This window comes from Zosterops lateralis (genome assembly GCF_965231275.1).
Source record: "Zosterops lateralis genome assembly, chromosome: 1".
Lineage (NCBI taxonomy): Eukaryota > Metazoa > Chordata > Aves > Passeriformes > Zosteropidae > Zosterops > Zosterops lateralis.
Window position 1 is genome coordinate 19231573 of NC_139762.1, and position 22777 is coordinate 19254349.

The following is a 22777-nucleotide window of genomic DNA, read 5'->3' on the forward strand; positions in this document are numbered from 1 at the left end:
ACTCCTTTGACTTAAGTCAAAGGCACTTCAAATGTCTTGTCTTTAAGGTATCTGTCCTACCTTGGAGGTTCCATAGGTATTAATTTGTCTTGAAACTGAATATTGCTATCACCATTCATTCTGTTGAGCAAACAATGGTAGCTTTTTTTTTTTTTCCCTCTTCTAGATAAAAGCGTTGTTTTGTTCTTTCTGTTTTAAAGGCTCTGGCTTGTTTTATCATGAATTCAGTGTCTTGGTGTGGCATTTCAGGGAGAGAGAAAAGCTACCCACAAAAAACCTGCTGTGAGACTAGTTTAATCTGTTATGGGTTTTTTTTTATTGCTGATGATTCAGCAGAAAACAGAGATTTTGGAAGAGACACTGACATGGATTTATAAAAGACACCATTGAGATGAATCCTTGTTCCTGACTGCCAAAAATGTTTGCAAGGAATCTTTCTTGTGACTGTAAACTTTTACACACTTTTCATAATAACTGCTCACTCAACTTGATTATGTCTGCAGGTACAGATTTGAGGGAGGGGGAGAAGGAAAAGAAGATGCTTGGATTTAAATGCTGCTTTACCCAAAGGCAGAGATCTTCACTGGAGCTGTAACACTGAGAGGTGAATGACTACTGTGAACAGAGCATCCTCCTGGGATTGTTCTGGTCTTCTCAAAAAGCAAATCTATCCTGTAATCAGTTAATTATTTGCATTGCATGTAGCAACTATATTTATGACTTTTTTTGTTGTTGCAATCTTCCTTTTCTGCTAAGGCAGATTACTGCTTCTGGAGGTTGAGTGTGTTTTGATTTTTCCAGAAAAAGAAAAAGTGGATATTTTTAGCTCAAGCTTGCTTTCCAGGGTGCTGTACGTCACCACATTGCTAAATGGCTCCTCACCAATGTGACAGCAGGTTTTTGCCTCTGTGCTCTTGGTATAAAGGCGTGTTGCTTTTTGTAAGAGTTGATCTAAGGCCTGTCAGCTCTTTCTGGAAAGTATAGTTAAGCATCCTTAGTTCATTAACCATTTCTCAATGCTTAGGCTATAACCAAATATTTTAATTTGGGTAATGACTGATAAAAAGAGTGTAGTTTGTCCTTGAATTGCAGCACTCTTGCTTTTTAGTAGCTTGGATTTCCCAACTAAAGAATCTCACAAATTTGAAGTTGATGCAATTATAGGTTAAAAGTACACCCAGGATTTTATATTTAAAATGTTTAGGAGTCTTTCTACAGTTGAAAGTATGGGCAAATTGGTGCATGAAATAGAAAGATTCCACGTGGAAATTACATATGCTAATGGTTATATACTAATCAAAAAATTAAACTCACTCCACATGAGGTGGAAAGTCTGGCATAGTTAAGAATTCAGAAAAGAGTAAATAATTTTTAGTGGTATGAATGTGTTTGCTAGTTGCTCTTTCTAGTCTAGGATAATTTTAGCTAATAACTTTTTTCTTCTCTCTACCTGTACTTTTATTAAAAAACAGTTAATAATCTGTGGCTAATTGCAAAATACAACTCAAAAACGTCAGAAAAATATTCAGGAAATATAATATACTTATTTAAAAAGAGTACAGATCTCAAACTGGTTACAGTGTAAATGACTTATAATTCAGACATGGAGCCAAGAAAATATTTTTCTGTCAATAACACTGCATATTTCATGTTGAAATGTGTTGATAAGACACATGCTTATTTATAAAAGTCTCATCAAGTTAATTTTAAGAAACCAAAACTAAGGCTTTGGGTTTTTTTCTTCCTTCCTTCTCTTCCCCCTCCTCAGCCTGCGGTGAGCATTAACTGTTAGTTCAGAGCACTTGCGGAAGTCTGGTTCTTGCAAAAAGAGCAGCTGCTCACAGGCCTTCTGCTTGTTGTGTGTCTGGTTTGGGTTTTTTCTCCTAGCACCTTTGCATGTCCCCTTGGCTGTTTGCTTGTGTGTATTTACATTCTCTGCAAGGTAAAATGTATTTTGCATGAGAGTCAACAGTCTTTATCTTTGGTTTCCAAAAGTTGTTCGTACTGCATAATAGTTCCCAGTCAGTAGGTGCTTTGCAAATATTTGAATAGCAGAGCAGCAAAGGAATGATAAATGAAATCAATCCTCCACACCTCTACAGTAGCAGATGTCTAGAGCCAAACTAGTCACTCTTGACTCTACTGGGAATTAAAGACCCTCTTTCCCTGCACTAAGGTCATTACATCTTATGGCCTCTTTGAAACACTTGACCATGGCAAGATCATTCTGGACCCAGTTTATTATTGACTAGGTCACCATCATGATAAGTTGGTAAGTGCAGCTGGGCCTTGTGCTTCATCTCTTGTTGCTTCCATTGTTAGTTGAATTCTGCTTAATTAATAGTTGCAGAATTAACTACTTACAACTTAAATGAGTGCATTGAATCTTTAAGCAGCCTACTGTTAAACCCTTTAAATCCATTAAATCCTTAATCAATGTAGTTTCTATCTGGGGAAGATCAAAGTTTGTTGAAGGAGGGTAGAGGAAGTAAAGTGAAGCAAGTGAGAAATTATGTAGGTGTTTGCTGTATTTCCTGTACATCAGGAGTTGTTAAAGGATTATTTTGGTTGGATGGGGTGAAGAAGAGAGGAGGTTAAGAGGCTGTTAACAACGTGGTATGAACACTTGAGGTGCTCTTGGTCACCGTGAAGCTGTGAGCTGGGAACAGGCTCTGGCAGCCTGGATCTGGGATTTGATTTACACTCGTGAATGGGAAGTGTCATAGCAACTAAAACAGCAACCAATCTGACAGGTAAGTAGATGCTAGTGAAGTGTCTCGGGGTTGTTTTGGGAGTAGGATGTTTGTTTGGGTTTTTTTTAGTAAAAGCACCCAAGTAAACTGCTTTGGAGGTGCCTACACCTCAGCTAGTGAAGGCCAGATTTGCTTTTGGCTTTACTGCTTGCCTGAAGGCATTAATGTAAGCAGAGCACTTAAGCATACTGTTAAAAACACTTTGTGGCCAAATTCAGCTTGTTATTCAAATACATTAGTAGCGCAAGGAAAGAAAGCAATCTGTAACTCTTACTAAGGTAAAAAGCAAGTTGCATAAATTTCTTTGTTGAAACAATTTACTTAATGTTTTGAATATTATTTTCTTCTTTATTGCACCAAATGCTTTCCATATACTTTCAAAGTGTTAACAATGAAGTGGATGCTTTAAGGATAAATTATATTTATATTTTCCCCTAGGTTCTATTAAACAACAAATTTGCAGTAATTTGTGACCTCAGGAACATCTTTCCTTTAAGCACCCTCTTCTCAATCTACTATAAAAAGAAATTAAAATGACTAATTGTAATAAAGATGGGATAGATGCTATTAAAGAGCCACAAAAGCATTTCAATATTTTTTACTGCAAATGCATTTCTTATTTCTGAGTGGAGCCTTAAGTCTTCTGGATGTTTTGCTTCCTCCACAGCACTTGTTAACATAGAGCTGAAATGTCTGCTGTGTGAGATGGTGCCAGGAGCTGAAAGAGAGGTTATTGCGGTGATACTGGTTTTAAAAATTGTTCCTGTTTTTTCAAAAACAAAGAAAACTTATAGCTGGTGACAGTTTGTGAGTTAACACTTCTGAAAGGGAAGTTGGACAATAGTCGTTTTCATATCACATTCTCTCCAGCATTTGTTCTATCTGGAGAGTTTTTAAATAGCAAAATTCATAGTTTCTAAAGTTAAAGTTATTCCCTTTTTATGTCACTGACCTTTTATTACTTTTAGGCTGTAAGAGCTGTATATTTTACAGAAAAAACATGGCTTGTACAGTACACATAGCCAAGAGTAAACTCAACATTTAATGCGAACTTATGTCCATAGTGGATTTTTATTTTAACTGTAATTTAAAGGCATCTCAACAACAATTAATGCTACCTCAATTTGAAAGCTCTGACTTAATCCTTATCTGCAGAGATTAATTTTTCATGTTCAAACCTCAATTAGAAACGTTGTCTAGCTAGTTCTTGGAGCAGACTTTCCAAAATTGAACATGAGTCAGTGGAAGCTGTTTCTGTTATGCTCTCCTGAAAACCAGGTGAGGAGTACTCTAAAGTGGGCACCCAAAAATCTGTGTAAGGCTGGGTGCAAAAGACCGAGGTGCACCAGCCATCTTTTCAAAGGGAATTGGTTTCTGTCAAACATAGTTGATAGGCGAGAGCTCGTTTGTGTTTTCAGTTTGTTTGTGAAACTGCATTCCTTCTGAAACAGCTTGTACTGACATCTCCACCTCATGTGAGGTGAAGTAAGTTATGCTGGAAGAGGTGCAGTTTTTTTGCTGGCATAAATTAGGCCTACTTTGTGGTTTATTAGTGACACTGTCAAGTGCAGAGCTAGCTGTAGGTGCATTACAACCTGAATAAAACTAATTTCCAGATGGTAAACCAAAATGAAATACGAGAATACAGTATTCTGTATATATGTTTCATGTGTACTAACACTTCAAAAGAGGTAACTCAAATGCCTTCCTGGTTGGTACTAGTCCTTATTTCCACCTTACTGTTGGGGAAATTGGGCTGCTTTCCTTGTGTGATTCATCTGAACTAGTTGTATGCTCTTTGGCATGTTTTGTTTCATTAAGAAGACACTGAAAAACAAAACTTCTGCTTCTTCAGAGGGAGATAAATTACCTTATTAGTGATTCCCTATACATTGGTTCCTCTAGAGCCCATTTGCACTGCAGGTGATGCTCTGGAGCCCTTGTTGGAGGAAATGCAGGACCTTTCCTTTTAGGCAGTGGGCAGACGTGCCAAAATACTAGTGCTTGCTTTTAGCTCTTTCAGTCCTGGGCCTGGTAAGCACAACCACTGCTGTGGTAGAGAGATCACAGTACGACAGCATCTGTTTATCCATAATTCAGTATTTTAAGAGATTAGTACAAGGCTATTCTTAGCACTGGCAGATAGATGGTATGTTATTTTAGAATGTGTATATATTTAGTGTTTTCTTTAATGGTATCTGTGTTAGTGTTTGAGGTCACTTGAACCAGCCAGGGCTGTATGAGTCATTTTTATCCCATTGAATTTATACATTGCGGTCCAAAACTTTTTTTAACCTCTTCTTTTTTTTCTTTAATTTTCTTTTTTCTGGTGGGTGTGTGGTTGTTTTTTTTTTTTTTTTTTTTGTTTTTTTTTTTGTTTTTTTGTTTTTTTGTTTTTTTTTTTTCCTCTCCCCTGGATTATGACCCTATAAAAAAAACATATTCCTTATGTTGTGCCAAGTGCAGCTATGAAAATTGGCTTTACTTGATCTGTCTTGCCTTATGGGCTTATCTACCACTAGACAGTAGAGGTGGGAGGGAGACAATACAGGGAGCCTGAAGACAGGAAGATGTCCTTACAGGCAGCCTTCCTGTGTTTGAAGCCTGCAAAGATGTCTTCAGTCTAAGGGAAACAGAGATGAGAATTGGAAAGATAATCTTCCTAGCCAGAAGTTCAGTAGAGCTTTTGGTTTCACTGCTGTTTGAATTCAAGTCTTAGATATAAAGTTTGTTGGCTGATAAGGAGTTTGATATAACTGCTTCTGTAAGCCTAAGCAGAGATAGTGTGTCACTATTTGTTGCTTCAAACTTTTTTAAAAAAATTAACACTAGGTTTGTAGAACTTCAGAATCATTGGAGTAAATGGTTGGGGTTTTTTTTCTAAAATCTGGCTGTCCATAAAAGGGATATATTTGTCTTGCATTTGACAAATATGCCAAGTTTTTTACAAGTCTTCTTTTATATTGAGGCAGTGAATTTACCTGGGAAAGATGTGTAAATATTGAAAACTTGTCATACACACTTGAATTAAAGGACAACACTTTAAGACAAAAAGAAACCTAATGTTTTTCCTTTAAACTATGTATGCTTTTTCAGTCTTGTTGACACTTAGGCATGGCAGCTCTTAGCCAAGAATTGAGGATTATTGGCTTGATGGCTGCTTAGCAATTGTACATTTTCTTGCTGTGGGTAGATGAAATTCTGTTGACTTGCTCATTAGAGAAATTTCATTCAGGTTCTGAAAGGTAGCATGAGACAAAAAAACATGTAAAACAAGACTCTGCTGAAATGACTCTGAGGCAACAGAGGAATTCTAAAGCAGACGTTTAAATGAAGCTTGGATTGATAAGTAATTGATTAGTATTGATACGTAACTGATTTTAATTCTGTTCTATATTTGTACTTAATAAAGTCAGTATTATCTAAGTAGGAAGGTCTGCTGCATGCCAGTCTCCTCTGAAGATTCTTGGCAGTGGGCTGGCAGGCAGGAGTTTGTTTTTTTAAGAGAGATCCTTTTTTAAATCCCCTTTGTCAAGCTCCATCTGATAAATTGCAAAGCAATGCACTAAACCAGCATTCTTTTTCCTGAGTTAAATAAAGCAGCCTTAAATATCCAGGGTACAAAAACTGGAAAATAAGTTAATCAAACCAAGTCTTATACTTGACATCATAATATTTTTTTTTAACGAAGGAAGTATTATCTGAATAGTATAACCAGTCAACTCACAAACATGCTTTAAGATTTCAAAACTAGATCTCATCTTCCATAACGTTTTTTAATTAGGGGACCAGAAAAGGAAAACAAGTCTTTTTTTTGAGTCCCAATTGGTTTCTCAACTCTGAATGACTTATCTGTTCAACTTTGTTAGCAGAAATAAAGAAAATATTTTGTCTGCACCTGAAAAACAAGTTAGTTACCCAAAGCTAGTTTTGCAGTTCAGGAAACTTGGGGGTTTTTAAGTACTTAAATGTTGGCAGCAAAATCAAATGTCAAAATAGGTTTATATGCAGGAGGCTCAGTTATTAGTTCTGGTTACTGTTATTTTTCATTTTGTCATATGTTTTACGAGGTATTGAAGTTAAAATTTCATTTAAATTTTGAAGTACATTTTTGGATGAATTTTTCTTCACTTTGTAATAATCTCAGATTGCAAGCAGTGCTCCCATCTTGAGGGGCTTTAGCTCATAGTCCAAACACTTCAAGCTAAGGAATTGTAGAAGGAAACATTTCTCTGCTGCCTCCACTTCCCTGGAACCTCACAGTGAGCAGGTTTGGCAAGTCATCCAAATGAACAAAAATCCTTTTTTGGCAGGTTTAGTTTGGGCTCTAGCTCTGGTTTGTCACATAACTGACCACATACTCAGGTATGTCAGAAGGGGAAAAATTTTGGTGCAAAAGCAGAAAAAAATGGGGCAGATCTGAAGTGTTACTTTTGTGGTGATGGTGGCAACGCTGACTTGTTTGAAGCATAGGCCTTTGTATGTTTTTCTGAGAACACCTGTGGCTCACTGAGCCTGTTTTCTTCTCAAAAGCTTTCTTGTAATGAGACAGAGGAGCTTCTTCTGGATTTCCCGTAAAATGCTCCTCTATTAACAGTGCATTTGCAGTCAAATTTGTACAAAAACATAAATGCTTTCATAGATAATGGTAGGGCATCCAATACCAGAAATAAAAGCCTGAGCTTACAAGCTTGAAGTAGATACTTTTAATCCATCCTGAGTTTTGTATGTTACTTGATGGATTAAAAGCAACAAGCGACATCCTTAACTAGCTGCATGTGAACTTTCCTCTGACTCGTCCTGGCTTGGAGGGTTAACATATCACACTTGACCCTGCAGCCCTTTCACTTTGCTGCTGCTGTAGAAATTATTAGTAGAAATCAGTGGCTATGTTGTCATTAGTGCAGATTATTATTACTTCTCATTTTATGATATATTTTACAAAGTATGACAGCTTGTGGTCTCAGATTTCTTGAGAAAAATGGCAATGGCTTTTACTCTGAATTCCTCTTTCAAAAAAATCTAAATATGTTTTTCAGATCTTTAAATGAAAGGTAAGGGTAGTATTTCCTTTTTAACACTGTTTTTCAGAAACTATTTCTTAGACTGAAAATGGGAAAATGAGTATGCGTGCACAGAGGAACGTGGAGGGCATGGGGGTGCACATTCCAGATCATTTGTGCTGGTGTGGTGATGCAAAGCAGCTGTGAGTTAAGTTACCCAGCCCTTGTGCTGTGCAGGCAGCCTGCTCCTGCCTCTGGTCCCAAAAATATTGCTTGGTTTGATACCGTGTGGCTTTAGCTATTTAAAAATCCAGTGTTGTGCTCACTGTGGGTACATTATTCAGAACTTTTAATTTTGTGTTTTATTTTTTTTTCAATTTGCATTGGAGAATTTGCTGTGTTCAGATTAGCATTAATGGTTGAAAATGCGTATTGGTAGCTCAGGGCTTTTTTTATTAAATTATTTATGTGTATGTGTAAAATATGTATATGAAATTCTTGCTCAAGGGATAAATTAAATCATTAAGTGTTTTTAATTTGGATTTTCACATATGGAAATAATCAAAAAGCTAGATTTTCTTTCTCATACTGCTCATTAGCAATATGTAACCTGAGTCAAATGTCAATGATGAGAGAGAATTTCTGTGGGGTGGTTCTGCTCTCTGAGTCGTGGAAATGTGATTCCTGAGTTCAGGAGAGGAAATGAGTGGCAGCTGATCAAATACTGTCACCAACCACCTCGTCATGGGAAATGCTTTTTGACTGGATTTGGAGCAGTGTTACCATAGCTAGCATAATAGAAACTGCTGCAGAAAACTTTGAGTCATTACAGTTTGGTTTTGTCTTTACAGTTGAAGCGATGTTTTGTTGTTGCCATGCTTACTGAATAAGAAAGTTTGGCAATTTCTGTTTGATCTCCTTTTGGAGGCTCTGTGGCACTAGTGCATGTTCAGATTAACAGCACTAAGACCACTGGGGTTGCTTTTTATTTATGGGCTATGAAACGTATAAATAGAAAGCGGATTTGTCATCTTGCCTATTGAACGTGTCCTATTGTCCCCCTAAGCTTATGAAATCCTCTGATAGCAAAATTCTGACCTGCAAACAGAGGAAAAAGGTTGTGCAATTACATTATGTTGCTTTTAACGAATTATATTTTATTTCGTATCAAGAGATAAAAAAGATGTTTACCTTGAGTTTGTATAATTATCTCAACTCCCAATTTAGTTGGACTAGGAGGGTGACAGGACTTGGGAGACAATGAGCCCCTGGTGGATCTGCTACACCCTCCCTTTACACCCCTCTTCTTCTGCAGGGCTGGGAAGGCTTTCTGGAGTTTTGAAATAATGTGCAGTAATTTAAATACTTGGCCTTCAGCAAAATGAACATTGCAGTTGTTAGATCTGGGCAGTTAATATCTCATAAGTAATAATAACAAATTAATGAAATTCTGTATGTAGTATTACTGCCAAAATAAATTGAGATTCTGTGGGGAAAAAGGATATCCAGAGCAGTAGCAAAACCCAGCTCATTGTAACCATACCTGGATACTGGTCTTTCCCAAATGCTGAAAGAGTGGCATGTAAACTTGAATGGCCAGAAGCTGCAGAGTATCTATCCAAGCAAATGTGTATTGTAATGCCTGTGAGAAGGAGAGGTTAATGTATATTTAGAAAACTATACATAGAAGAAATCAGTGATCATGGGGTGGGCAGGAAAGTGCTAAAACAACCTTTAGACAATCCTAGATGTCTGTTCTGAGCTTGCTACTCAGCTTGGGTTCTCTTTGGTTTCCTTGGGACTTACAGCCTTTCATGTCTCCTTCTGGATGTCATGGTGTCTTGGCTAGCAAGAGCTTCTGCTTTTGCTCTGAGAGCATTTTCATAAACAAAGCCCATACAGTGGCTTCATGCAGCAAAATGTCTGCATGGCATCCTGTTACAAGGGAGTGTTTGAGATCACTTAAAAAATCATCAGCAAGAGTATCAGCAAAAGCTAGATTTAATATTAAGCAACGGCATGACAAAGTTCATTGGCAAGATTCACTCTACTACTTACAGGACAGTTAAGGGCACAGCAAGGAAAAACAAACAACAACAAAACCAAACAAAATCCAGACAATCAAAACAGAAGTGAACTGAGAATTATCTAGGGATGTACGTCTAGGTGTGTGTGATAAAAGGGCAGTGAAGGTGAGAATGAAAAGGAACATGGCCTAAACCAGCACTTAACAGTACTTTAACTTACACCTTTTACCTTAAACCAAATAATTTAACCAAGGAACAGCACTTAATTTATACCTAGCTTAATTTACACCTTACACTTAATTTATGACTTAACCATGACAATTTAACAGAAGAATAACACTTAATAGCATTTAACCTATCTTATAACTTCGAAGTTATAACAACAACTCAGCAAAAGAACAGCATTTAGCAGTATCTAAGTTGCATGTCACAAGCTTACTTACAGGCCTATCTTGCTTCAATATCCAAGGTATTTAAGCATCTAAGAAAGCAGCATTCCTCTCAGATTTGCTGTACCATATGCACACAAGCATGCACACAGGCATAAAGAGTCAGTGCAGGCAAGGCATCTGTGAAAAGTTCCCCTCGGAGGTCAGTGAAATACTCACTTCAAATTCCCTGCATCAACCTGGGTGAAGGGTTGAGCCTTGAGGAGTGGAGGTCTAAGTCCAGGACTTGTTGTTCAGCAAGCCTCTAAGTTTGGCATACATGGGGGCTCTCTGGCTCTGAGAGGCCCCAATCAGAAGGACGTCACCGGTGACAGCCCACTGCACCCCTGAAGAGCTCAAAGGACTCATTATGGGCCATTTTATACAGTCGCAGGAGAGGGGCTTTAGTCAGAACAGTGCTCCAGCCTGGCCACACTTTGGGGCAGCACTTTCTTTGAAAGTGTAATAACAGGAACATTATGCCGTTCAGGCAAGAAAAATTTTCTGAGGCTGTTCATAAGGAAAGCAGGAGCTCACTAGCCATTCCTGGGAGTAGACAGTGTTTCTGATAAGCTCAAGAGGAGCTGAGCCCAGGTGCTGTTTTCGAGGCTGGGGCCTAGTGAGCATTTCTCAGAACACAGTGCAGCCTGGAAAGGGATGGAGGGAAATGCACCACCACAAATCCTGATAAAACCTGGAAAGCTGATAACCCTCACAGGTGACTACAGGCCTGTTAGCCCAACCTCAGGCATTACACTACTTTGAAGTAAATGATTATATGGTAGATGCAAGAGGAATACAGCACAACAACCAAGATGCATCAGAGGTGTGAATGGAGGGATTTCTCTAAACCAAGGAAATGCAATTCTTACTCATTTGGACCTCTAGGACAATATCTTGCATGGTGCTTACATGTAAAATTATTACTTCTCCTGAAGGATAGGAGGTTTAGGTTTAGGCTAAAAAAGGTGCATTTAGCTGCAGGCTAAGATGTGCTGGCAGAGCAAGTTCTGTCCCTTGTGCTCTGCAATTACTCTGTTGGTCCATGTTACCGAGAGCAACTGCTGCACTGAAATGGGGGTAGTGTGACCTTTGTGTACTTCCACTGGCACTCTTGGTCAGTTAATTAACTTTTAAAATTAGATTTATATAATGCAAATAGTATTGCTGCTGTTTGCAGAAAATTTGCCTCACAGCTCCAGCCTTCACCTAATGCATAGTCAGAAATGGCCTGAAGGAATCATGCTTTAATGTCATCTTTTCACAAGCCAACAGTTTTCTAAATAATAACGTATTTGTGAGGTTGGAATATATGACAGCACATTAAACCCCCTTCACAACTGGTCGTCTTTAATACAGTTGCTACTACAACTACTGCTAATAATGTGAAATGCATAATCTTCGTTATACCAGTGTAAAAATAGGCAAAAAATTGGCTTTTCTACATTTGTAATAACTTGTGAAAAACAATGAGGCCCATCTGATGCCTTAAATTGTTGCTTTGTGGCATTTGTTCTGCATACTTCCCAGGTTGCTTTTCTTAGGCAGAATGATCTTAAAGCCTTTCTCTTCATTAAGCAGCCATGTGTTACAGGCAAAATGGTTCCGTAGGTTTCTTTTCCCATTATACTTTGCCTTCCTGTTGATGTTTTTTCTATTGATTTTTTTTTTTTTTTTCAGTTCACTCAGGTAAGGCTACAGCTTCTGCTTGTTTGTTAAACTGCTTATTGGAATTCTGTGTCTAATTTCGTGAACTTGTTTTTCCCATTCAGAAATATTATACTTGAAAAATATAATTGTAAAAGCTGTTAGGAGATGAGCATTATTTAATGGACAGACTCCTTTAGGTTTGTTTTCAGTTGGTTGGCAAGTTTGGTTTTTCTCCAAATCTGAGTAACACAATTCATGGAATATAAGTGTAATTTTATTTCATTTTGTTCTTCCTTGTTGAATTCTTCTTCTAGAATCCACAATAAATAGATAATTTAGAAACTTAGTAGAACATCTGTCTGTGAGTTGTGTATTTTACTTTCTATATAGAATTGAACTTCTTTTCTATAAATCTTTCCCTATGTCATAATAAATGGTGCTTCCTACCATCTTCCTCTTTGTAGTCATTCTTTGTGAAGCTTCTGGACAAAGCCAAGCGAGCTAAAAGTTTCTGTTGCCAGATAAGCATTTTGTTTTTTAATTAGAAAAATACAGACCAGATGGCTATCAGACCTTGTGACAAGTGTTTGCATTTTACATCAGTATTCCAAACAATAATTGAGGATGCCCATTGATATGAAAGATTGTCAAAGTGTATCAACCTGGCAGCACAATTTTAAGTTTCAAGAGGATGACTTGATATTTTTGCTTAGAAGATAAAATGTTCTTTTATCAGATTTGTGGCAAGCTAATAGCTTGTAAATTGTTGTCTTGAGCTGTGTCTCTTGCCTTGTCATCTTCCTAACAGTTGCATTTGCAAACAAGGATGAGCTCATGTGTAAAGTGTGCCTCTCAACTCGTCCAAATACGAAGAGCTTACAGTCCTTTACGATTTTCTTTTGGATTGAGATAGGACTTTAATTTTGTGTGCCATTTGCTACTAGATGTGTCTAGCTTGTCAAAAATCTCCACTACAAATAAGTCATATTTCTATTATTCTATTTCCCATTTCATTAATGGGCATTATTGTTTTTGTACGTATTATGTCATTTGACCTAGCTTTTAGGAGAATGAGGGATTATCGTGGCAGACATTATATCTGAGCTGCTTAATTTACTTTTGGCTTTTGATTATTTGGCACATTGTGAGGTGTTAATTTTTTGCACTTATTGAAATGTGTAAGGAGATTCATGGGAACTTTAACCAAACCTGTAGAAATGTGACTTAGCTCTTGTCTGACCATATACAGCAGCTGTTCTGTATATTCTAGACTGTGTAAATGTCCAAGAGGCTTGAAAAACTTAAAAGCTTGCATCAAAATAGTTGGGAAGGAAATGCAATTTAAGTGCTTTGGTTTTAGGTTCTTTAAACCCTGTCACTCCAAACTCTCTGAACAGAAGTGATAACCAAGCTGTAAAACCCTTTGTCTAGATTTTTGGACCCTGATACTCCAAATTTAAGAATGAACACAACTGCTCTTTGAAAACTCTTTCTTTGCTCTGTTTTAGGACTGTGTTTGGTATGTCACAATATCCTGTCCAGAGCTTTCTTGAGTATGTCACAATATCCTGTTTTCCACATGAATGCATCTACTACAGGCCTTCCCTGCCCAAACAGATCCTTTCGCTGTGGAAAACAGCAGCTAAGAAGTCTCATGAAAGTATCTGGGGTCTGCTGTGAATTTTTTGCTTGGTTTATTGGGGTTTTTTTTAATTCAAAGGCAGATGATAAGACTTCAGAAAGGTCTTGCTACTCTTTTTGATAAAATGTAAAAGCTATAATTGAGGTGTTCATTTTTCAGTATTGCTAAATACGATATATGTTTAATACTTTCGTGGAGTATTTCAGATATTCTGTGCTTAGTACTTTAGGAAAAGTAAATGTTAAGACAGTTTGGAATACTTTTGGTTCAGTTGGGCCTACTTTTCTAGTATTATATTACTGAATTTTCTTGAAAGACAGAAATCTAATGACAGGCATCACCTGAACTGTGAAAACACAAAGCTGCTCTGGTAATTACTGGTAGATGTTTTGAGACATGTAAAACTTAGATTCTTTTATGTAGCTGCCTTTTACCTGACAGGAAGGTGATTTAACTTGGTTTTTAAATTTTTTTTTCTCTTCATATACCTTAAATTGCAACTATTCTGAACACACAGACAAAGTTAAATGCTTTACCCTCTTTATTAGTGATATAATTGCATTAATTTCAGATTTCAGACTTGATTCTGAATAGGCAACTGGAAATTCCTTATATAGAAGTCTTCTATGCCCTCTGAAGTCTAACACATTGCAAAATTTTTTAAAAGCCTGGATAGTTTTTACCTTGGGGGAGGGGGAAGGGGGGTGGAAGGTAGGGGAAAGAGATGAATTTTTGAGTGATTGAAATGATGAAAACCTCATTTAAAACAAATTAAGGAGTATTTTGCTGAACTGATTTATTTCTCTACAGCAGAACTTAGCTTAACCTTTTATTTCTCTTGCAAGAATGGGTTTGAGTGTAATTTAAACTGTCAAATGACATTTATCAAATGATGGTTTTGCCCTGTAACAGGCAAATGTCTTCCACAAAATTGATTAGCTGCTGACCTCATCCACCCTTTTCAGACCCTTCAAGGTAGATTTCAAAGAGTTGTAAAATAATCACTTCACTTTCAGTTTATACTTCAGCACAAGGCATTTACTGTCCTGGTAGCAATACCACAGTGTGTTCCACATCTGGGAAGGAGAGGATGTAAATGCCTGCCTATAGCTCTGCCTGTCACCACTCGGCCTGTTGTGCTTTAACCTAAACCTCCACTCCTTACAAAATAGGAACAGCTTTGGAAATGGCTTTTTACAGGATGATGGAATTAATAAGATTAAGAAACTTTATCTTCTAGGTGATTGTGCCTTAGTGATCAGGAAAATGCTGTGTTTGGTAAGACCTGCAAGGGTGTTCAGTATCAAGAAGGTGCTAGAAGAATGAGAAATAAGTCTCCTAAATGTGAAATTGTATACCCCAAAGAGTTTTCCTCTTTTGTGTTCTTGTTCTGCAGCCTTGTTTTGTAAGACCAATCTATTAGAATCCCATAGGCTTGTTTTCATTAGCATTAACCTACCAATAAATGAATTAATTGTGCCATTGAGGAGGTCTGTGATGTGTTCAAAATGATGACTTGGTGTCTAAACCAAAAATATGGTTTGCTATTTTTTTCTTTTCAGACTTCTGTGCAAGTTTCTGTGCCAAAGGAGAAGCTGTGATGCAGAAAGTAAAACCATGAACATAAAAATCTCAGAACTGCTGGTGGTGTTAAAAGTTCAGTTCTATTTTTAGAGCCTAAATAATTTTTCTTCTGAAGTCTCTACCACTCCCACTTCTTCCAAAATCAGTGTTTAAAAATACACAGATTTGTGAAAAATGCACTTGACTTTCTCTTAGAGTAACAAACCAGTTGTAGCTTGTTTGTCTCAGCAGATCAGACTGCTGTGAATTAGCTTTCAGTACACAAAGGGAGCTGGGAGATAAACAGCTGAAAAGAAAGTAGCACTTCCACAACTTCTGCCTCATCCAGCATCAGGAGCAGCAGGGATTTTCCTGTGTGTGAAGCTGCCAAGAGCTGTAGCTGCGATTGAGATGTTTTATCAGGCTGTTCTGTGTGGAAACACCTCATCCCTCCATAGTTTCAGCAAGTCTGGTGGGCCGATACATTAAATTAAAAGGAAACAGTGTCTGTGCTGTATATTGAAGCTGCAATATTAAATGCAGAAAACCCCATGGAGTATGAAGGCTTTAAATAGGAAAAGAGTTTCAAAAGAAACTAGACCTTGCTAAGTAGTCTGAGTGCAATTTGTGGTCTGTTCAGGATTGAATTTTGGATGCTGTGCGTGGCTTCTTTGGGCTTTTTATGGGGGTTTTTTTTGGGTTGGTTGGTTGCTTGATTTATGTTTTTAAATGATTAATACCAGCTGTAATGTGTTATGCAGGTTTCTTGCTGTAGCATCGTAGCAATAGTCATCACCTTGTATCTGTTGGAGAACAGGGTTATTGTTCTGACTCTTCTAGCTAAACATGCAATATGTGCTGTAAATTGCCTTTATTATATGCTGTTTAAATATCTCATTGTCTGCTTTGCATACAAGCAATTTATTGCTGCTTATGTTCTGACAGAATGAAAACTAATGCTTAATTATGCATTGCCCTAGTAATGTGGTGTTTAGGGTGAATGTATCTGAATTAAATAAGGGCCATTAATAATGCCTAACAATTTATGATATATTCATTGCTTGATTTCAAATCATATAAATTAGAGAAGCTTATTTGAAATGTCACCAATATAAGATGGCTTTGTGGGAACACCTCTCTGTGTGCTAATTTCAAAATCATTACCAGCTGAGTCTTACTATTTATTCAATGTCCAGTAGGCTTTTATTATTCCCTTATTTGCAGTTTAATTACAACCTCTGTTTTCCTGACAGTGTGAATTCAATCCTAAACCTGCAGGAGCAAAATGAGTTGCAATCAGTCGTTTTTTGCCTGAAAGCTTCTTTTACTTTGGCTCTCTCCCACCTCCCACGGCCAAGCCACCACTCTGAGCCACAATTTTTTGTGTGCATGTTTAAAGGGGCAATGCCACTCTAAGGTTTTTAACATTCTTCTGCCTTAAAGCTTGTAAGTTGTTGGGAGATGTTTCCAAGTTGCATAACCACCTGTGTTTATACTAATATCACAGAAGATACTGAATTAATTACTTAAAGGGGGGCTTCTGGGTCACTTGTTAATATTGTGTGTGCATGAGTTTACAGATGTTATTAATACACATGAGGTATTTATACATAATATGTATGGTTACTGTGCAACTAAAATTTTAGTCATTCATATTTAAAACAATACATTCTGTAAGGCTATTTTATAGGATTTGAATTCCTCAAAGATATATCTAGCATTGTCTATTTCAAAAAAGACAATCTGCAGCAAAATTTTGCTTTGGCAACAATAATTCAAGGCAATTAAAGAATGTAGGTTGCAAGACTAAAAGAATTTTCCTTTTCATTATGATGCACATGTATTTATTTTAGAGATGCTGTACATGTGGATTGTCAGAAGTAATTGCAGTTAAATGAATGTTTGAGCCCTTAGTCTTCTGTCCAGTTAGCTCTTTTTGTTTCATGTATGCCTTGCAATTATCTCTTGTGGGAAATTGTTTCTTGCTTACAATTTTATTACATTCAAAAGCATTCCTTAGAGGAAAATGGATATTTCTTATGTAATTATTACAGCTATTGTAACAGAGTTCCTGTTATAATTTGGAATACTGAACTTACATCCTCACACACACATCTCATTTGCTATTGCTAAGGGAGATAACTGTATTTAATGGGTAACATGAAGAGATGGGCATAATACTTGTCAAAGGTATCACATGCATCTTAACACGTTTTCTGTTGTGCTTAACTTTCAAACACAGAAAGAGAAGCAAAATATTTGAGATAAGTTGGAAGACTCAAAATTGTTTTTATGGTTTTTTTGCATTTCATATTTAGTCTTTCAGATGTGTCTGTTTCTTCACACAGTGATGGCCAAGTAGAGAATTGATCCCTCTGACCTTTCCCTTTTCTTTTAGCTTTTAAAGAGCTGTTGGGGGGGGGAAGTGTGATTTGGATATTGTTTCTTCTCCCTCCCCCCCCACAATGTGGTTCTAGTTTCCACCAAGATCTAATGACATGGGTATTCCATTCTGTCTTGTATGCATTTTCCAGTCTGGCCTCATCAAATCTACCCAAAAATGTCGTATTGCACAAAGAACCAGACATTGTACTTGAAAGGTTTAAATTAATCAATGGTCTTTTCTGCTGGGATATGCCATTACTCAGCTGGTGTGCTATATCAAAGGTCACTTCTACTGTGTGTTCATCACCTGCTTTTTTATTTTCCTATTCTGCTAGAGAGGAATTCCCAAAAATATTAGAGAAATTACTCTTACTTACCTCAGATTTGGATGAATCTTAAAAAAAAAAACCAAAAAACCCCAACGAACCTCCACCCAAAAACAACCAAAAATCCAAAGCAACCAACCAAAAACACCCAGAAAAAAAAGCACCCTGAAAATTTTATCCCTCCTGAAAAAAATGTAACAAAACCATTAAAACTTCTGTTAGTGGGCATTTTTCTGCTTGACTGAGGAATGGGGAAGAGTGTAGGGAACTTCCTAGGGAGAAGTATTTCGGAATCCTTTTCTTAAAATCGAAGAATCCACAAAGTATGCATATAAAAGGCTTTTTCATTCTACTGTGTAGGTGATGCTTGTAAGGCTTACAGGCACAAGTAGAACTGTGCCATTACATAGCACAAATTTAAATATCCACAGCATGAAAGCTAATCTATAGATATATGCAGAGAAACTTAATATTAGCAAATTGAGAAAGCAAGTACACATAAAAATTTGATCAATGCAGTTTTGATAATCTAAAATGCGAATTTGCAAGCAAACTTTGTTGTAGTAGATAGTTGAAGATGTTTCAATTCAGCATTTTTGACAGCATTCAGCAGAAGATGTTCTTGGGATCATTTTTGTCTGAAACATATATATGCACGTATGTTTCTGCTACTCTTCATTCAAGTGTGAAATTTGTGTGATCTGGCCATCTGAAAGAGATGGTAATTCTGTAAAACAATTGCAGAATTTCATCTATGTGTCCCTCGTTTTATTTGTACAGCAGCTAGGCTGGTTCTGCAGACTTGTGAACTGCCTTGTGGCTTCAGGGTGAGATTGATGTACAGTGATATCAGCTTCAGTAAAGAGCATGTATGCTGGATGTAGTGATTTTTCAATCAGGGTTTTGTTATTTTATGTTGTATTTAATGAGGTGTCATCATGATTTATTAGGCTTGTACAGCTATGTTTTCAGAAATTTATTGGAATTTCTTCTTTCTCTTCCTTTGGCGTGGGGAAAGAACATTCTCCCTTCCAACTCCAAGGAGTGAAGCATTTTGAGCTTATCCCAGACCTCTTTCTCTTTTGTTTCTCTGCTCTGCTTATAGCTGCCATGCTTCTATCTAGAACTGTTCAGGTCTTTCCAAAAAAGCATTCTGTAAAATGCAACAGATCTTAGCAGTTTTCATGTGGGCTGCAAGCATCTCAGTGGTAAAAATGAGACATAGCAGGGAACATTACTGGAGCTTTAAAGTATTGAAAGGCAAGGAGACCACCTGACCTGCCTGCCCATGTTGGTTTCTTTCTTCTGCTTAAGAGCTAGAAGACTCTTCACTCTTTTCCTATTTTGTTTGACTTCCATTCTTCTAAAGGTCATACTTGCAGGGAGTGCATTTTCTTTTCCTCCAGCATTTTTAACTTACAGCGAAGGTTTCTCCAAAAGCCTCTCTTCAGCAGGATGTAGCATTTACAGATAATTAACATCTTCGTAGCTGGAAAAAACTGGTGGATAAGTAGTGCTAGGGAGCAGAGGAGCACACCTGTGCTGCTAAATCCAGTCCAGTGTGCATTTCCATTCTTACAGAGTGGTACTTCCCTCTAAACCCTGTAGGAAACTGCTGAGAAAAAGTGTGCTCTGTATAAGCAAAAAGATTTGACTGGGTAAATTGAGATGCATGACCAGGGTGTAGAGTGCTGTAAAACCATGGCTAAAACGTGTCATGGGTATTTGGTGACAGTTGTTGTAATGGCTATCTCATTCCTGGTTTGGAAGAACCACTGCAAGCTTAACAATTCTGTCTTGTATTTATTGTGTTTTAGTTAAACTTAAGTAAGTTAAAGGTTGATTAATACATGCAGTACTAAAAACATGCCTACAAACTAGGTTGTGGTAAAGTTGTCTACATTTTATAATAGATGTGGTTAGAAGTAAGTTACGAATGAAAGTGGGAAAATCCTAATCTTGAGAATACTGACAATGTTCATTTCAAAGCTACATAGAGTAGGTGGTCCACATAAATGTAATAAAATAAGGAAAACCTTAGGACTTGCATGCATCTCTATTTCTAAGCAAAAATGTATCTATTTAAATGATTTGTCCACTGTGAACAATCAAAGAAATGCGTGAATACAAAAACTCGTCTGAGTTCTGCACTAGTGTAAGAAACTTCTGCTTATTGAGCTGACAATATGTACATTCACATGGATGCAAAATTTCACTTTATTTTCTATAAACAGTTAAGACACAGGCATGTAAGATTACTTCATAAGCTGCAGGGGTAAATAGTCATTGGAAATAAAGAGGTTCAATTATCTTTGGAAAGCATAGCTTGACTGACAAAGCTATGGGTTGGTATAGGAGACCATTTTGCTGGCATTGTCATTGACCTTCCATAAAAATTACACTCCAGGTGTGCTTTAAAGCACTTTTTTATTTCTGAAACAAGTCTAAATATGGAATGCTGTTTCTTCTTTTCCAAAGTGTCACTCTTGAGATTACATTTGATCTGGAAATAATAACACCGCTTTTACATTCTTCTGTTACCTGCATTCACTCCTGGGATATATACGCAGGAAACAGTAGACTTTCAGAATTAAGATATGTCTGTAGCATCTTTGCAAAGACAGTAGCAACTAAATATATTCTGTTCTCTCTAGATCAATGAACTGAGCCATGTTCAAATCCCTGTTATGTTGATGCCAGATGATTTCAAAGCATACTCAAAAATAAAGGTGGACAATCACCTTTTCAACAAGTAAGTACAAGTAATAATTTTGTGTAGAAGGGACAGTGGCAATGGTATTTTTATGAAATCCTATGAACTCTGTTTTTCAGTGCATGGGACTGAAGTTTTGATGATTAAGTTAATCCTGAGATAAACACAACCATCTGTGCTGTTCTAAAAAGCAACAGCAAAGGCTGCTGGGTAGAATTTTTCCTCCATATGGTTTGTTATTGCCTTATGAGTATCTTAGGTATTGAAGGTGATCCTTTCTTGGTGTGATTATTTATGGCTGATATAAGCATTTATTTGTGTATTTCTAAAAACATTACTTCATGTGCATATGCTGTTTATTAAGTGTAGTATTTGAATAAGAATGAGAATCTAAAGCCTATATCAAATGTGAATAATGTTCAGCTTTTTATTTTCCATAATACAAAAATCATACCCATCAAAGCTTCAAAGGTATTATGGTCGTTTCATGTAATATCTATTGTCTCTTAAAAATAAAATGCCCCATGAGCAATATGTACAGACATACAAAACTACTAATACTGGTTTGTGCATAACCTGAATTTTATTCAAGAATATATGTAGAAAAGAAAAATTTTGCTACTTTGGGATTTCTGCTCTGTGACAAAGGTCAAAATAATTTTCTCTTGTATAGGTCTAAAATGAACACTAGGATATTAAAATTAGTTCTGTATTGAATGAGGCAAATTTTCTTGACGTTTTGGCACTATTAGTATTTTTTGATGTCACAGATGGTACAGTAATTCTTGTATAAGCCAATCTGAGATGTCACCTTTGAAGTTTAAGGTAGTGGGAAAGTATTCTTTTCTCTTGAGTCCATGTTTCAGAATTGTCAAAATACATGTTGTGTTCATTTCATCATTGTTGTAGGTCCTTAGCTCTGACATAGATACTATAGCAAGCAAATAAGCATTCATTAAGCATTGTGAAGAAAAACAGCCAATTCTCACTGAAAAAAGAAAGCATTAGAAGAGAAATTTTAAGAGGGTTGTTATCCTCAGCCTTCTATGAACAGTTTTGAGGGAAAATTCTCTAGAATTGGTTATTATATATGCACAGTAATGAAGTTGAATTGGCTTTATCTTCTTTCAGAGAAAACATGCCAAGTCATTTCAAATTTAAAGAATATTGTCCAATGGTTTTCCGTAATCTAAGAGAGAGATTTGGAATTGATGATCAAGACTTTCAGGTAAGTTCACTCTGAAAAAGCTGAAACTGGTGAAATGCAAATTTCTGTTTTACCTTTTGGCCTGCCCCAGCTGTCTTCTGGTTCCCGCCTTTCTGCCATCTTTAGTCCTCTGTGTTTCCTATTAGAGTGCCTCCATGTAAGTCACATCTATTGAAGCTGCAGGGTAACACCTCTTGCCGTAAGGACAAAAAGTAATGTCTGCACACTTCTGGCAAGAGATTCTATATTCAGCTGAGTCACTTAGATAAGAGTTGTTCTGTCTTCAGTGTTCTGTCTGTATTAGATGTGGTTTCTGAAATGACCACAGCCTTTTTTATTTTTCCTCTCATGCCCTTTTTGGTTAGAAGAGAGTGACCTGTGGCCTGCCGGCTTCTTCCTGCTTCGTGTCTCATTTTCCCCTTGTTAAGAGGATCTGGAAACAAATCGTTTGTGTAAAGCAGATACAGCAAACTAAGAAATTGCTCTAGATTTGGCAGGGTTGTTCCATGCAGTCAGGGTTTTGTTCTGCCTTTGCAAAAGAAAGTCCTTGAACTTTGCTTCAGCCTGATTTGCCAGTTCTCACTGACAGTTCCCTTTTCCATTAACAGTTCCTAATGCACAGCATTTCAGTCACAAGGATAACTCCTTTTGCAGTCACACTGCAAGATGTCCTGTCTTAAAGAATGCTTGCTGTGCAACCCAGTACTGCTTCCTCTCATACTCTTTTGCTTTTTTAAACTATTTTGATATGAGCTCCAGTTATATTTATAATGTCACTAAGATATATTAAGAGAATTTTTAAGAAACGGTTTTAAGTAGCTAAACAAGAAGTACAAAATGCATTTGTACAGTAACACTCCCATTCTTACCAATGGAGAAAACTGAATGTTGCAACTAAAATCTGAGTCCTGGGTCCTTCACCAATCCTTTTTACCAATTTGCCCCTTTTCAGCATCAAACAATGTGTTAGAAATCCATAGGTGGGTTAAAATGTGCAAGGGTGTAGACGGAGATTAGGTTATGAATCTCAGTGTACAGCCACTGTAACCTTGTTAAAGACACTTTGCCATTTAGAGGAGA

The 22777-nt window shown here is 37.0% G+C and overlaps 1 protein-coding gene across 4 annotated transcripts in view; it reads left to right on the plus strand.

The window, feature by feature from the left end:
* The window catches only part of PIP4K2A (phosphatidylinositol-5-phosphate 4-kinase type 2 alpha), a 108652-nt gene that overhangs the window by 37245 nt on the left and 48630 nt on the right, over positions 1-22777 (plus strand). The window contains exons 1-3 of one of the 4 annotated variants that reach the window (XM_083861528.1): positions 521-604; positions 20432-20529; positions 21622-21718. In XM_083861528.1, the coding sequence (XP_083717654.1) occupies positions 20465-20529; positions 21622-21718 (162 nt within the window). In that variant the 5' untranslated portion in view covers positions 521-604; positions 20432-20464. Of the gene's footprint in view, positions 1-520; positions 605-2730; positions 2754-13485; positions 13531-20431; positions 20530-21621; positions 21719-22777 lie in introns of those variants that run through there. The other 3 variants (XM_083861529.1, XM_083861527.1, XM_083861526.1) reach the window with 3 other exon arrangements.